This window comes from Microchirus variegatus, assembly GCF_963457635.1.
Source record: "Microchirus variegatus genome assembly, chromosome: 10".
Taxonomy (NCBI): Eukaryota; Metazoa; Chordata; class Actinopteri; order Pleuronectiformes; family Soleidae; genus Microchirus; species Microchirus variegatus.
Genome location: NC_139811.1, coordinates 4,070,586 through 4,086,368, shown reverse-complemented (window position 1 = coordinate 4,086,368; position 15,783 = coordinate 4,070,586). Strand labels below are relative to the sequence as shown.

Below are 15,783 nucleotides of genomic sequence, written 5' to 3'. Positions count from 1 at the left end.
AATGTTTCTCATCAGAGAAACCAAATCGCTTAACTAAGAAATTCTATAATAAATATATTAAAAAAAACATGTTTAACTGAGCTATTGACAGTTTTATAATAATTAAATTAAGTGTGGAATATTAACTCATTATCACATCATACTCATTCCACAATTATAACAATTTAAACAAGGTTTTTTTGCTGTTTTAAAATAATAAAAAAGGCTGTGTTTTCTGCAAGGCACTTTCATGACCACACCACAAGATGGCAGCACATGATCCCATTTTTCTATCTATCTTTTTCCCTTGAAAATACCTCAGCCATTAGACTACCTTCTTCTATGGCATGTCGCATATATTTGGGAAACCAGCGATCAGACTTCTCGACCTTATTAATATACTTTTATCATCTTATCCACACCTAAACTAATAATAACTAACCACTAATATGACTTTATAATAACACTTGACCTCAGAATTAGACCTCAAAGACCAGTCTGGGTGCTAAAATCTTCAGAAAATCTATATTTTTTTTGTATAATTTTTTAAATAACAGTCAGGTGCTCTGGTGCATGCTGGGACACGGAAACAACAGTGTCAGCATTTCTTCCTCAGACCAGCTTATCTAAGCGAAAAGCAGCACTTCTGTCTTTTCTACACCGGCGATCCACTTTATGTACAAATGCGTCTGAAAGGAAGGGGAGAGTATTCGATGCAGATTTGTGAACGTGTTGCTTTGTGTGAGCGAGGTATTAATCAAACAGAGATAGATGCTTGAGCCCTGGAGCGTATAAAAAACAGTATCTGTATCTGGAAGGCGTTCCGCTGAAGGTTAACATGCATGGTCCGATCTGATCCTCGTCTCCGTGAGAAATGGGTGTCAAAAAAGCTGTTATTAAAAGTCAGATTTTGCTGTTTTCCAAGTGCGAGTCGATGTGTTTGATGAGAGCGTCGTCGGGGTAACCGGTCGGGAAGGTGAGCTGACACAAGGGGCAGCTGCGGACGGCGCTCTCCTCCGACTCCATCCATAACTGTAGACACATAGAGAGGAGGAAACACGAGTGTGAAAGGTGTTGATCCTGGAATATGACTTTAAAGGCTTAAAAAAGGACACTGGAAACATGGCTGTCAGCAGGGATACAGAGACAGGAAGTCAGATTTAGGCTCGTCAAATCAAATCTAATGCCTGAGGTAAGAAAGAGGGAGTTAACATCGAGGGATAACGGTGGAGGAAGCTGCGTTCAGGGACGCTCCGTCCACGTTCAATACGTAGACTTCGTACACTTTGTTCTCGACAAAATTTTTACTCTTTAACTTTTCAGTTAAGACAGACATCGTGACATATCTCTATATGATTGTCTTGTAATTTATCGTTTATCACGGAACCGTTGTGTCGTGATAGTATTTGTATTGTGTATTGTGGATCATTTCTTGATTTTCAAAAATTCATTAAAATTATTCCTTAAGAGATATGCAAATATTTTTAACACATCCTTGTTCAGGGCGATACCGGCAACTATCATGGTAAATTTCAAGTCATTCCGAGATACTTTTTGTTTTTGAGACTAAATTCAGCCCACTGTCAAAGTGTATCAGGGCAAATGGATAATTTCCTGATTTTCAAAAAAATAATTACAATTATTCCTTAAGAGGTTTGCAAATATTTTCAACTGATCCTTGTTCAGGGTGATGCCGACTATTATGATGGTAAATTTCAAGTCATTCCGAGATACTTATAGTTTTTGTGAAGAAAGTCAGCTCACTGTCAAAGTGCATCAGGGCAAATGGATCATTTCCTGATTTTCAGAAATTCCTTAAAATTATTCCTTAAGAGATATGCAAATATTTTCAATGGATCCTTGTTCAGGGCGATGCCGACTATTATGATGGTAAATTTCAAGTCATTCCGAGATATTTTTTGTTTTTGTGAAGAAACTCAGCTCAATGTCAAAGTGCATCAGGGCAAATGGATCATTTCCTGATTTTCGAAAATTCCTTTAAATTATTCCTTAAGAGATTTGCAAATATTTTCAACTGATCCTTGTTCAGGGCGATGCCGACTATTATGATGGTAAATTTCAAGTCATTCCGAGATATTTTTTGTTTTTGTGAAGAAACTCAGCTCACTGTCAAAGTGCATCAGGGCAAATGGATCATTTCCTGATTTTCAAAAATTCATTAAAAATATTCCTTAAGAGATATGCAAATATTTTCAATGGATCCTTGTTCAGGGCAATAACGTCTATTACTGTGTAAAAGTTCAAGTCATTCCGAGATACTTTTAGTTTTTTTGAAGAAAGTCAGCTCAATGTCAAAGTGTATCAGGGTTAATGGATCATTTCCTGATTTTCGAAAATTCCTTAAAATTATTTCTTAAGAAATATGCAAATATTTTCAACTGATCCTTGTTCAGGGCGATGCCGACTATTATGATGGTAAATTCCAAGTCATTCCGAGATACTTTTTGTTTTTGTGAAGAAAATCAGCTCACTGTCAAAGTGCATCAGGGCAAATGGATCATTTCCTGATTTTCAAAAATTAATTAAAATTATTCCTTAAGAGATATGCAAATATTTTCAACCGATCCTTGTTCAGGGCGATACCGACTAAAATTATGATTTGTCAATTTAATGCAAATCTCAAGGGCATTTTGCCCCAAAGCCCCCTGTGTACCTAATAAAGTGGTAGCTATCCTCCTCTTTCCCCTCTTCTCTAATCCTTAAACGCTCCGTACTCACATTAATGGAAGGCCATGACTGAGCGTGCTCTGTGTTCATGTAGGAAGGCAGATGGCAGGAGAGGGCGGCAGGACCCTCGGGGGCAGAGAAGGAGGGATGATGGTGGTGGTGATGGTGGTGATGATGATGATGGGGCTGTTTCCTTGGCGACGGGAACGAGGGGTGAAGGGGCTGCTCCCTGGGCGACGACGCCGCGATCCCGATCGCGCCCAGAGTCCGAGGCGGGCTGGCGGCGGGCGACAGATACGTGCACACGTCCTGCAAAAACGACACAAAACAACGATTCTTACACTCTGCTTTAAAGCCACAGGACAGCACACACACACACATCACGCTTCATCACCTCTTCATCATCAGAGGACTGTGGGGGTGTCACCAGTGGGGTGGGCTCCGGTGGGTTGTCGAGGCGACAGAAGTGGTGCACCTGGATGAGAAAAGAGGCAGAGGAGAGCAACATGATTGTAGATATATATCAAACGCTATAAAATCCTGAGGAGCCACTATCCTGCATATTTTAGATCGACCCATTTATTTGCATCAGGTGTGTTGGTTGCAGGGAAACATCCTAAAAACATGTAGGACACTGGCTCCCCAGGACCTGGGACGTGCCCAAACTCCCCCTGCTGTCTGTTTGTGGGATGGCTCCTCACGGAAACACGCAATTGCTTCACAGAAGCTACGCACGCTCACGCTAGCCAGGTAGCGGCTATAAGATCAAGGCAGTGATAGGATAGCGTTACTTTAAGACATCCGTCATTGGTACAGCCAGTGAAAAAGATCGTATCTTGTACTGTGTATTGTATCGTGTATTGTATATCGTGTATCATATTGTTTATTGTATATTGTGCTTCGTATATTGTATATCGCGTATCGTATTGCGTTTGTATATCGTGCATTGTATCGTATCGCGTATTGTATACTGTGCATCGTATCATGTATTGTATACTGTGCATCGTATCGTGTATTGTATATCGTGTATCGTATCGCATATTGTATACTGTGCATCGTATATTGTATATCGCGTATCGTATCGCGTTTGTATATCGTGCATTGTATCGTATCACGTATTGTATATTGTATACTGTGCATCGTATCGTGTATTGTATATCGTGTATCGTATCATATATCTTGTATCGTATTGTATATCATGCATCGTGTATTGTTTCGTGTCATATATCATGCATCGTATCGTATATTGTATATCATGTATCGTATCGTATCGTGTATTGTATATCGTGTATTGTATCGTATCGCGTATTGTATATTGTATACTGTGCATCGTATCATGTATTGTATATTGTATACTGTGCATCGTATCGTGTATTGTATATCGTGTATCGTATCGTGTATTGTATATTGTATACTGTGCATCGTATCGTGTATTGTATATCGTGTATTGTATCGTATCGCGTATTGTATATTGTATACTGTGCATCGTATCGTGTATTGTATATCGTGTATTGTATCGTATTGCGTATTGTATATTGTATACTGTGCATCGTATCGTGTATTGTATATCGTGTATCGTATCGTGTATTGTATATTGTATACTGTGCATCGTATCGTGTATTGTATATCGTGTATCGTATCGCGTATTGTATATTGTATACTGTGCATCGTATCGTGTATTGTATATCGTGTATCGTATCATATATCTTGTATCGTATTGTATATCATGCATCGTGTATTGTTTTGTGTCATATATCATGCATCGTATCGTATATTGTATATCGTGTACTGTATCGTATCGCGTATTGTATATTGTATACTGTGCATCGTATCATGTATTGTATATTGTATACTGTGCATCGTATCATGTATTGTATATTGTATACTGTGCGTGTGTCGTGTATTGTATATCGTATACTGTGCATCGTATCGCGTATTGTATATTGTATACTGTGCGTGTATCGTGTATTGTATATCGTATCATATATCTTGTATCGTGTTGTATATCATGCATCGTATCGTGTATTGTATATCGTGTATTGTATCGTATCGCGTATACCAGCCATTTTGGATCAAACACATTTTTTGAGATTTTGAGCCAAGTTTCCTCATCATTTCATTCAAAAACCTTGAATCTCACCTCAGCAGCGAGTGGAAAACCCAGGTCCAGAGCACAGTGACGAGGACTGCTGCTCAAACTGCTGCCTCCTCCTCTCTCTCCTCCTCCTCCTCCTCCTCCTCCTCCTCCACCTCCTCCTCTCTCTCCTCCAGCTCCGTGGGCTGATGCAGGTCTGACCAGACCCACCAGAGAGGTCCGGAGCAGAGGTTTGCTTTGACCATAAACCTGCGACTCGCCCAGGAGGGGTCTGGACTTGGGGAGGGTGGACACCGGGTCCCTGATCAGGCGAGCGGAGGGTCTGTGAATGGCTGACGGGTCAGAAACCTGTGAGGAGGAGGAGGAGGAGGAGGTGATGAAGAGGTCCACAGGACAACTCTTTACAGTAATCAGATTTTACAGATTTGAATCATTTTAAAATATTGATTTTAAATTGCATTATTTTTTGCTTGATTTTAAATTGTTTAAAGGCACCATATGTAAGAATGTGGCCAAAAACGGTTACTACATTCAAATTCAAAATACCGAGGTCTTATAGGTTTCGTTTTCTGACGTAACTGGCAACCCGTGGTTCCTCAGCAGCTGAGACTCTACTGACTGCAATGACTGGTAGACGGCGGTAGGTGGCGCCACATGCCAAAACATGATTTCAAAACATAAACATGATTTGCAGTCTGCAAAATATTTATTTTTTTAATGCAAATATTTTGTCTGTACTGTTGTTGTTGGTGAGTTCAGTTTGTTATATGAACATTATTCCTGAGTCTCTGTGACATATTAGGAGGATTTTATGGCCAGTTGATTTAGATTTATTACATAATGCACCTTTAAGTGTTTTAAATTGTTTTAATTTCATAATTGATTCTTGAATTTATTGTGTTTTAATTTCTGCTTGATTTTAAATTGCATTAATTTCTGCTTGAATTTAAATTGTTTGATGTTTTAAATGGTTTTAATTTCTATAATTGATTTTTTAATTTATTGTGTTATAATTTCAAATGTATTTCCTGCCTGTAAAGCACTATCAATTGCCTATACAAATAAATTTGCCTCGCTTAATCTGTGTTCAGGAGAGAATATTTTACCTCAGAGTAACTCCGACGACCCTGGAACTTGGCTCGTAGGCGGCTGCTGGTTGGTTGCTGAGCGTAGGAGGCGGGGCCGTCGCACAGGGACAGAGGAGGGGAGGGGCTTGGGAGCAGGCGGTCGGGCGAGAGCGAAGAACGCTGCGGGGAGGTGGGCGAGAGTCGCTGAGGGGTCGGAGGTCGACGGGAGACTTGAAAGAGAGAGAAAAGGTGGGGCGGAGATTTAGGCTTCATTTCTGAGGTCACAGGGTCGGAATTTTAACTCGGAAATGTGGAGAAAAAATTAGCGTTGACGCAAGATGCATTTCCATGACGACTGACCCGGAAAAAGACGCGCGTGAGGTCATGTTTACGTGACTCCCCGATTGTTAAAATGAGTCTCTAAAGTAACGCTAAACTTTAAAAACAGAGGCACACGTACGCAGTACATAGGTACGCTGGTTATTTGTAGCGCTGCTATTTTCCTTTAATAAACAGACCGCTCCAGTTCGACTGTTGGCGCGCTAACCGCCGCTAAAAGGAGCTAACGCAGCTAACAAAGTTAAATGGTAAACAGTGCCTGGACTCTGGTGCCGTGTGCGTTAACACGCGGTAACGTTGACGCCGTGTTAACGTGCCCAGCACTCATTTTTAACCGTATACATGTTGCTACAATATGTGAGTGCACAGAATAGCCTGTAGAGCTAGAGAGACTGCTATTGCTAACAAAGGCTAGCAAGAGATCGTTTGCGTTCCTGAGTTCTCAACTGGAACCCAGTTTCCGATGTAAATGGATCTCAGCATTAAGTCAAAAATGGAACGCATACAGGGTTCTTACAGCGTAAAGGAAGTTTATTTAAGACTTTTTTAGTGTAAACAAAAACAACGTAGCTAAACGAAACACATTAGCTAGGGACAAAATGTTTATTTCAACATAAAACAAGACTTTTTGGTCCAGTGCAAAAGTTAGCATATCTACTTCCCCGTGTTGGTATCGCGACGTTCTGGCCCGAGAAACTGTTTTATAGATTACGGTGTCCTAATCTGAGCGACGTTACTGCAAGAGATATTCGATATCGAGCCATGATCGGAGCGTTTGTCTGCTCGTGGAGCTGCAGCGTTAAATAATAAAAATCATTCAGAACATCATGTGGTTGTGAAGTAAGGTTTTAGCTCGACTCACCAGTCTCCTGTGACACGTGTCGCAGAAGTTCGCTCTGCTTTGCCGTCAGACCGCGAACCCGACTCAGCTCTTCTGTTAGCTCGGTGTAGGCTAACGCTAGGTTCACCCTGCGACACAACAACAACAAGAAGAGAGTAGACTTAATGAACTAAAGAAAGTGACAAACAGAAATTTCAAATATGATCGTATTAAAACTTACTGTTCGTCTCCAGCTTTTTTGATCCATTCTACGTCACAGTGCTCACAGTGCGCCAACTCCTCTGACTGACACAGGACAAACAATGACAAAGACATTCTTATTTCATATTCTACAAATGATTCTGCTTTGTTTAAATTCTCAACAGACATATTTTATGTCAGTAGGATGTTTAAATCAGTGACAGTTGCTGGTCTTAGAAACAGGGGAAGCTCATTTCAGACCCAATCAATCAATCAATCAGCAAACGAACAACTAAAACAAGCTAATTACGTAAAATTTAAATGCTATAATAGTGTTGTATTTACATCAGAATTCGGTACACGATGCATGATGTACAATACGATACAAGATATATGATACGATGCATGGTATACAAAACACAATATACAACACACGATACGATACACGATATACAATACGCGATACAATACACGATATACAATACACGATACGATACAAGATACAATACACGATATACAATACAGGATATACCATACACGATACGATACATGATACGATACACGATACGATACACGATATACAATACGCGATACGATACACGATGCAATTTATGATATACAACACACGATGCGATACACAATACAATACACAATATACAATACGCGATACGATACACGATATACAACACACGATGCGATACACGATATACAATACACGATACGATACACGATGCAATACACGATATACAACACACGATGCGATACACGATATACAATACACGATACGATGCACAGTATACAATACGCGATACGATGCAATACACGATAAACAACACACGATACGATACACGATATACAATACGCGATACAATACACAATACAATACACGATACACTAGATACAACACACGATACGGCACACGATATACAATTATTAAAGATAGCGGTAGCAGTGTTTGTGCGGTGGCAGCCATCTTGGAATCGTAACGTCGTGAAGTTGATTTGAGTTAAAAATGCAAGTTTGTTTTGTTGTTGTTCACCTGTCTCTGTGCCTCCTGCAGTCGAGCGACTTCCTGCTGCAGCCGCTGAAGCTCGGTCCTCAGCTCCTTCTCCCTCTGACAGGCTCCCTCGGCATGACGTCGCGCTGCCTCCAGCTCGGCCTCCAGACGCTGGAGCTTCAGGTCGGACAGAGCGTCCAGACTGCGTGAGCTCTGCAGCGACCCTCGACCTTCTGACGGGAAACAGCAACAGCAACAGCAACAGCAACAGCAACAGCAACAGCAACAGCAACAGCAACAGCTTTCGGTGTAAAAACGTGTAAAACAGATATTGGCTAGCGAAGCTATAGGTGACATTGCCATTTTAGCTCGTATAATAGCAGATGCAGAAGCTTGATAATTTCATCTTATTTGCTTGTTTTTAATGATCTCTTAAGGTCAAACTGTACCAAAACTGCCCACCAGGGGGCCACGGGCCACACTTTGGGAATCACGACACTGCGAGCGATGTGCATTACTTGCTATTGTGCTCATACGACTTTGACCCAGACGTTCCGTACCTCTGGGTACGCCCAGGCTCGCGTGGATCTGCGACTGCTGCGCGTCTTTGTTTCGAAGTTGAGCTCTGAGTTTCTGCAGAGAACCTTCTCTCTGTCTGAGAGCAGACTCCAAACCGCAGATCCGCTCCATGTGCTGCTCCACTAGAGTCGTCTGCCGCACACACACACACACACACAAACACACACAAAAACTAAACACTTTTCCCCCCCAAAAACAATGGCACAATATATTCTTACGTTGAATTGTGATTGTGTGTGTGTTCACCATCTTGTCCAGGTCTCTCTGGACGTTGCTCTTCTCCAGGTGAATCTTCTCGTACGCCTGGATGACTTCCTCCAACCTCTCCTCCCTCTCTTTCGTCTTATGAAGCTGAGACGGTGAAACAAGAAATGCACAAATGTCAAGTGTAATGCTAAATTACATTTCTTTGTCTCCTAACACAAGATACCAGGTCCTTTTGTGTATTCAAATTAGGACGTCCAGACTCAACTGTGCACCTAAATCAGAGGCGATTCTAGAGTCTGTAGGGGCCCTAAGCATAAAATTCCCAGGGGGCCCTTCCTTCCAACCAGTGTTCTTCACCATTATGTTATAAATAATCTGACACCAACGAAAAATGTATGAGTTTTTTTTCGAAATGAATGAAATAACATTGAAAAACCTTGTCATTAAAAAGTATGTGAAAATATAAATGTAAAGAACAATGAAATACTGTAAATAGCTTTTTAAAAAAACGATATAAACTTCGTAAAAAAATACATTACACTGTAAAGAACCAACATTATAAAACAATATAAATATATAGAACAGAATATATATAAACAAAAATACTGTAAATAACTGAAAAAAACATATATAAACTGAGTAAAAAAGATATGCATTACACTGTAAATAATCCTCTTCATTTTCCAACTTGCAGAACGATAACTTCACACAGGTTAAAGTGAGGTGGGGCCCCTTTAGGGAGGTTTCCTACTGAGATGTCATTGTTGTTTAAGGGGGACAGGGAGGCGGATGGTCACTGCACATTTCAGTAAAAACAGCCCTCAGGCTGCGAGTGTCGGGGGGCCCCCTATCAGCTCGGGGCCCCAAGCAGTTGCCTTCCTTGCCTGTTCACAAAGTGCTCCTCTCTGACCTAAATACAACGTCCTGCAGGGGGAGTCGACTCCGATACCTGCGGTAGACAAAAGTGTTGTGAAAGCACGGCCTGGAGGGGCAGACCCCTTCAACAGACAAAGGGATCTGAAAGGTGTGTTCCCTCAGGTATGAATGTTTAAGTGTCAACCCCTCGTGTGAAGATTGACCTTTTCTTTGCAAAGAGCATGAAACCTTGACCTTTGACCTTTGACCTTTGACCTTTGTCTTTAGGCCTTCTATTAGCCGTAGCTTCAGTGATCATGTGACTCTGTACCTCCTGAGTGAGCGAGTTGATCCTCTGCTGTAGGTTGGTGGTCTCTGATTGGAGGACACTGGTGTCCTTGGTTATCGGCTCGCAGGAGCAACACACCATCCTCTCCTCGCCGAATTCACTGATCACGGGGAACTGAAAGAGAAGAGAAATCCTTTATTTGTTGTTCTTTATGTTGTGTGTTCATGTCGTTGTGTTGTGTGTGTGTGTGTGTGTGTGTGTGTGTGTGTGTGTGTGTTGCTTTTTCTCCACCTTGACCTCATAGTGCTTCAGCTTCCTCTTGATGCTGCTGTTCTCTCGCTCCAGGCTGGCCAGTCGAGTCTTGATGTCGTGATAGGCCGCCGCCAGCGCCAGTCCCGACGACGGGTACATGTTGTCCGGCAGCCGATTGGCCGACCAGCCGAACCCGGACACGCCCACATCGTCCCTCAGGCCCTCCCCTCCTCCTCCTCCTCCCCCTCCTCCTCCTCCCAGCAGCCCCAGCTCTCCTCTGCCAAACAGATCCATCATCAGTTAGCTGTGAGAACAGAGAAGAAGCAGGTGAGAGTTTAGATATTTGAGGGGAAAATAGAGAATAATTATTTGGCTGTACGGTTTGTACGGGGGTTCCTTGAATGCATCTTCAGCAGTGGACAGTTGGGGTTGTTTTGTTTAGCGTTTGGACCAGTGTGAAAGTGTGGATCTGAAGTTTTCACACTGTGTTTCTCACCAAACGACGGCCCACGCGGCGTCACTCCTCACTCTTTTAGCTGCCACATCCTTTTCCTCTGCCTCCACAGTGACCGTCTCTCTGCTCCACTGTTTACTACTCTTATTTTCTTTTGTTTAAATGGTCTACTGACTGTGTTTAGTCTCTTTGACTCAATGCTGCCCTTTTTTCAGAATAAAAGCCTCCGAATCAATAATATTTATTTATTATTATTTTAAAATCAGATTTTTGAAGGACAGATATAAAGAATATGATCCTTTTTACTGTTTTTTTTAAAAAACCCCACGCTTTTCCTTTATCATGGTGTGAGTCCTGCAATAGAAAATGCTGAGGACTCTCTCACTCTTCTCCTTCACTCTGTTATCTTTATTCTTGCTTTATTCCTCTCTTTCTCTCTCACACACGCACGCACGCACGCACGCGCACGCGCACGCACGCGCGCACGCACACACGCTCGCACACTCACACACACACACACACACACTGTGTCAGCCAAGGGCAGATCAGAGTCGGCCATATGTCTTTATCATATGGTTGTTTCACTTATTCATGCGCTAACGCTCTGCATTACCCACAATGCAATGCGAGTCATCTGTGTTTCACCACTTCCTTTACGTCGTCTGTGTTCATTGACTGAGCTTCTGAATTCGCAGGAGCACAAAAATGATGCCGATGCCGATCGTGAGGCTGAATGGAATCAGATCTCACTTGTTCTTTACTCCCTCACTTGTTCTTTACTCTCTCACTCGTTCCTTGCTCTCTCACTTGTTCTTTACTCCCTCACTCGTGCTTTACTCTCTCACTCGTTCTTTGCTCTCTCACTTGTTCTTTGCTCCCTCACTCGTTCTTTGCGCTCCATCGTTCGTTCTTTGCTCTCTCACTCGTTCTTTGCTCTCTCACTTGTTCTTTACTCCCTCACTCGTTCTTTGCTCTCTCACTCGTTCTTTGCTCTCTCACTCGTTCTTTGCTTTCTCACTCGTTCTTTGCTCTCTCACTCGTTCTTTGCTCTCTCACTTGTTCTTTACCCCTCACTCGTTCTTTGCTCTCTCACTCGTTCTTTGTGCTCACTCGTTCTTTGCTCTCTCACTTGTTCTTTGCTCTCTAGCTCGTTCTTTGTGCTCACTCGTTCTTTGCCCTCTCACTCGTTCTTTGCTCTCTCACTCGTTCTTTGCTCTCTCACTTGTTCTTTACCCCCTCACTTGTTCTTTGTGCTCACTCGTTCTTTGCTCTCTCACTCGTTCTTTGCTCTCTCACTCGTTCTTTGTGCTCACTCGTTCTTTGTGCTCACTCGTTCTTTGTGCTCACTCGTTCTTTGCTCTCTCACTCGTTCTTTGTGCTCACTCGTTCTTTGCTCTCTCACTCGTTCTTTGTGCTCACTCGTTCTTTGCTCTCTCACTCGTTCTTTGCTCTCTCACTCGTTCTTTGCTCTCTCACTTGTTCTTTACCCCCTCACTTGTTCTTTGTGCTCACTCGTTCTTTGCTCTCTCACTCGTTCTTTGCTCTCTCACTCGTTCTTTGTGATCACTCGTTCTTTGTGCTCACTCGTTCTTTGTGCTCACTCGTTCTTTGTGCTCACTCGTTCTTTGCTCTCTCACTCGTTCTTTGTGCTCACTCGTTCTTTGCTCTCTCACTCGTTCTTTGTGCTCACTCGTTCTTTGCTCTCTCACTCGTTCTTTGCTCTCTCACTCGTTCTTTGTGCTCACTCGTTCTTTGCTCTCTCACTCGTTCTTTGTGCTCACTCGTTCTATGCTCTCTCACTTGTTCTTTACTCCCTCACTCGTAATTTGCACTCCCTCACTTGTTCTTTACTCTCTCACTCGTTCCTTGCTCTCTCACTCGTTCTTTGCTCTCTCACTCATTCTTTGCACTCCCTCACTCGTTCTTTGCACCGTGGTTTTTGTTTGTGGGCGGGCCTTAGGAAGCCGCCGGCTGATTGGCTACTGAGTTTTGGAGCGACAGCTCAATAGACTGGAAGTCGTCACTGTCCGTCTGGAACTGGTTCCCCGTCGACATCCAACAAATAATTCAAAGTATCTAACATTTGAAATCTGACGTTAGATATTTACTATTATTTTGTCGGATGTCGACGGGGAAAATTGCGTAACAATGCTTTTTTTTTTACGTTTTGTACTGATTTGACTCAAATTTTTTGATCATTTTCACTCTTTTCAACAGCAGACGGCTGCATGTATGCAGGTCTGTGTGTGTGCAGCCTGGTGCAGCTTCACTGATAGACTGGATGCAGTGAGGTGTGTAAGAGAAACACTGAGAGAGAGAAAGAGAAAGAGAGAGGGTGGCGTGGGCTGAACACAGAGAGAGAGAGAGAGAGAGAGTGGGGGAGTGATACAGTGAAACAAGGTCAGCAGAAGAACTTTCTGTCCTCCTCATGTGATCATGTGATGGCTTCCTGCATGTGAAAACTGTGCACGTTCATTTAGTGTGAGGAGAAAAATGGACTGAATGCATCTCTGTGATGTGATGGAGTAAAGTCAGGATGAACTTAGTAGCATTGGTTAAGACCTGCTTTCTTAGATATCCTGGATATCTTAATCTAATCTAGTTTTTGTGCAACAGTTACAGTATTTAGTAGTTGTTGTTGTTGTTGTGTTTTCTCTGTGTCAGGTTCACTGTAGCTTTGACGAGAAGCTTTTCATCCTCTGACCAAAGCTCACATCAGTCGGTCGGTGTTTGTGTTCTTCACTCTACTCCATGTGTTTGTGCTCAGGTGCTGAGTAAACACTCTGTAGTGTTGTAAAACATCCTGTGACCTTTACCCTCCTCCCACACACACACACACACACACACACACACACACACACACACACACACACACACACACACACACACACACACACACACACACACACACACACACACACACACACACACACACACACACACACACTGTTACAGTGCACACCACTTTATCCGATCTCTCTGTAAAAGCAGCTTTGAGTTTTCATGGAGATGAGAAAAGTTCCATATATATAAATACAAACATTGACATTTACTGTAAAACTACATTTATACTGAACGTTTACCTGGAGTTTGTGGACCCTGAATGAACTCGCTAACATAGCAGATTAGGATTATTCTCACTGCCAGTGACGAAGGTTTGCCCTGCGGTGGTTATTGTTATTGTTCAGCATATATATAAAAAGGCTAATTTAAAAACTGGGAGAAATTTCCATAGGAGTTGTCATTTGAGAACTTAGCGATGGCTACGGTGGCTCAGTGGGAGAGTGAGTTGTCTCTCAGTAGGAAGGTGGCAGGTTTGATTCGGCCTGTTTTTGGACATTGAGACAAAAACTGGACCAAATGTTGTTTTGAATATTTCAACATGCAGTAAATTGTAAATATTCAAATAGATAGCAAAACTGGACAAAAGCTACTGACTTACAGGACATTTTCTGGCCCTTTTTAAGGTTAAAGGTGCATTATGTAATAAATCATAAAATCCTCCTAATATGTCACAGAGACTCAGGAATAATGTTCATATAACAAACTGAACTCACCAACAACAACAGTACAGACAAAATATTCGCATTAAAAAAATAATATTTTGCAGACTGCAAATCATGTTTATGTTTTGAAATCATGTTTTGGCATGTGGCGCCACCTACCGCCGTCTACCGATCATTGCAGTCAGTAGAGTCTCAGCTGCCGAGCAACCACGGGTTGCCAGTTACGTCAGAAAACGAAACCTAAAAGACCTCGGTATTTTTGAATTTGAATGTAGTAACCGTTTTTGGCCACATTCTTACATATGGCACCTTTAATTTCTTTTTAATGTTTTCTGATATTAATCAGAGAGAATAATCCAACAGATTGATCCATAATGGACGCAATCGAGGTCGATATAGTCGAAACAAACTGACAGATTTATTTGTCATTCTGGAGCAGCAGAAAAATCCAGCATTGATTCGTTGTGTGTAAAAAATAAATAAATAAATAAATAAATAGACACAACACCTGACACCACAAGACAGCACGTGCATCCATGCTCATATCAAGCCTCGTGTAATGATTGTGCGCGTGTGTGTGTGTGCGCGTGTTCGAACCACGGCCCAGGAATCTGGATAAAAAAAAACAACACACGGTACAAATTGCACATTCATGAGTTCCCATCCAGACATCATGGAGCTGTTGTCCCTTTGTCACATTCGCAGTCCAGTGTGTGTCCGTGTGTGTGTCTGTGTGTGTCTTTATTCCTCTCCCATAATAACAGACTCCTTATTCACGCGCCGCTTCAGCGTCTCAGCAAAACCACTGCAGCTCGAGCCTGACCCGCTTACACAAACACAGAGATGTGTGTGTGTCGGTGTGTGTGTGTGTGTGTGTGTGTGTTTTCAGCGGTTAACTGATCATTTAGCAGCCACATGTACACACACACGCGCGCGCGCGCACATAGCATATACACACAGATATAAGTTGGTTGTAAAAAGGGAGCGCGTGCGAAGGATAAAGCGCTTCACTTACGCATCTGTAGAAGAGCCGTGATGGTGCTGATGCTGCTGAGGAGGGTCCACATGACTGGAGTGTGACATCAGCAGTGTGTGTGTGTGTGTGTGTGTGTGTGTGTGAGAGAGAGTGAGGAGGGGAGGGAGTGATGGTTTTCATTTGAGGGAAAACGGCTCTTCCTTGTGTTCTCCACATTTAGGAATAGGCGCTATATATATATATATAAATATTTTTTTTTTTTTTACATATCCTGACACAACATAAGCGCTAATATTCATGATTATTATGATAATTGCAAAAAAAAAAAAAAAAAAAATTAAAGCTGCAGTACGTAACTTTGGTGAATTGATGACGCGCCGTTATCTGTGCGCTGCCTCTCGGGCTGCGACCAATTTATTCGATTATCTTCACAATCGATGAACATGTCGATTATTTTCTCGTTAATAGCTCACATAGAG

At 42.2% G+C, this 15,783-nt stretch overlaps 1 protein-coding gene across 1 annotated transcript; it reads right to left on the bottom strand.

The window, feature by feature from the left end:
* Positions 1 to 882: 882 nt before the first annotated feature.
* LOC310932594 (TANK-binding kinase 1-binding protein 1-like) lies at positions 883 to 15,411 on the bottom strand (the record flags this gene model as incomplete). The annotated part of the gene is given in 14 exon segments (XM_083895920.1): positions 883 to 1,011; positions 2,719 to 2,976; positions 3,062 to 3,142; positions 4,808 to 5,110; positions 5,869 to 6,059; positions 7,031 to 7,137; positions 7,230 to 7,294; positions 8,229 to 8,419; positions 8,747 to 8,897; positions 9,012 to 9,116; positions 10,159 to 10,290; positions 10,408 to 10,668; position 10,672; positions 15,344 to 15,411. Coding segments are annotated over 14 exon segments (2,043 nt in total).
* Between the last annotated feature and the right edge of the window lie 372 nt (positions 15,412 to 15,783).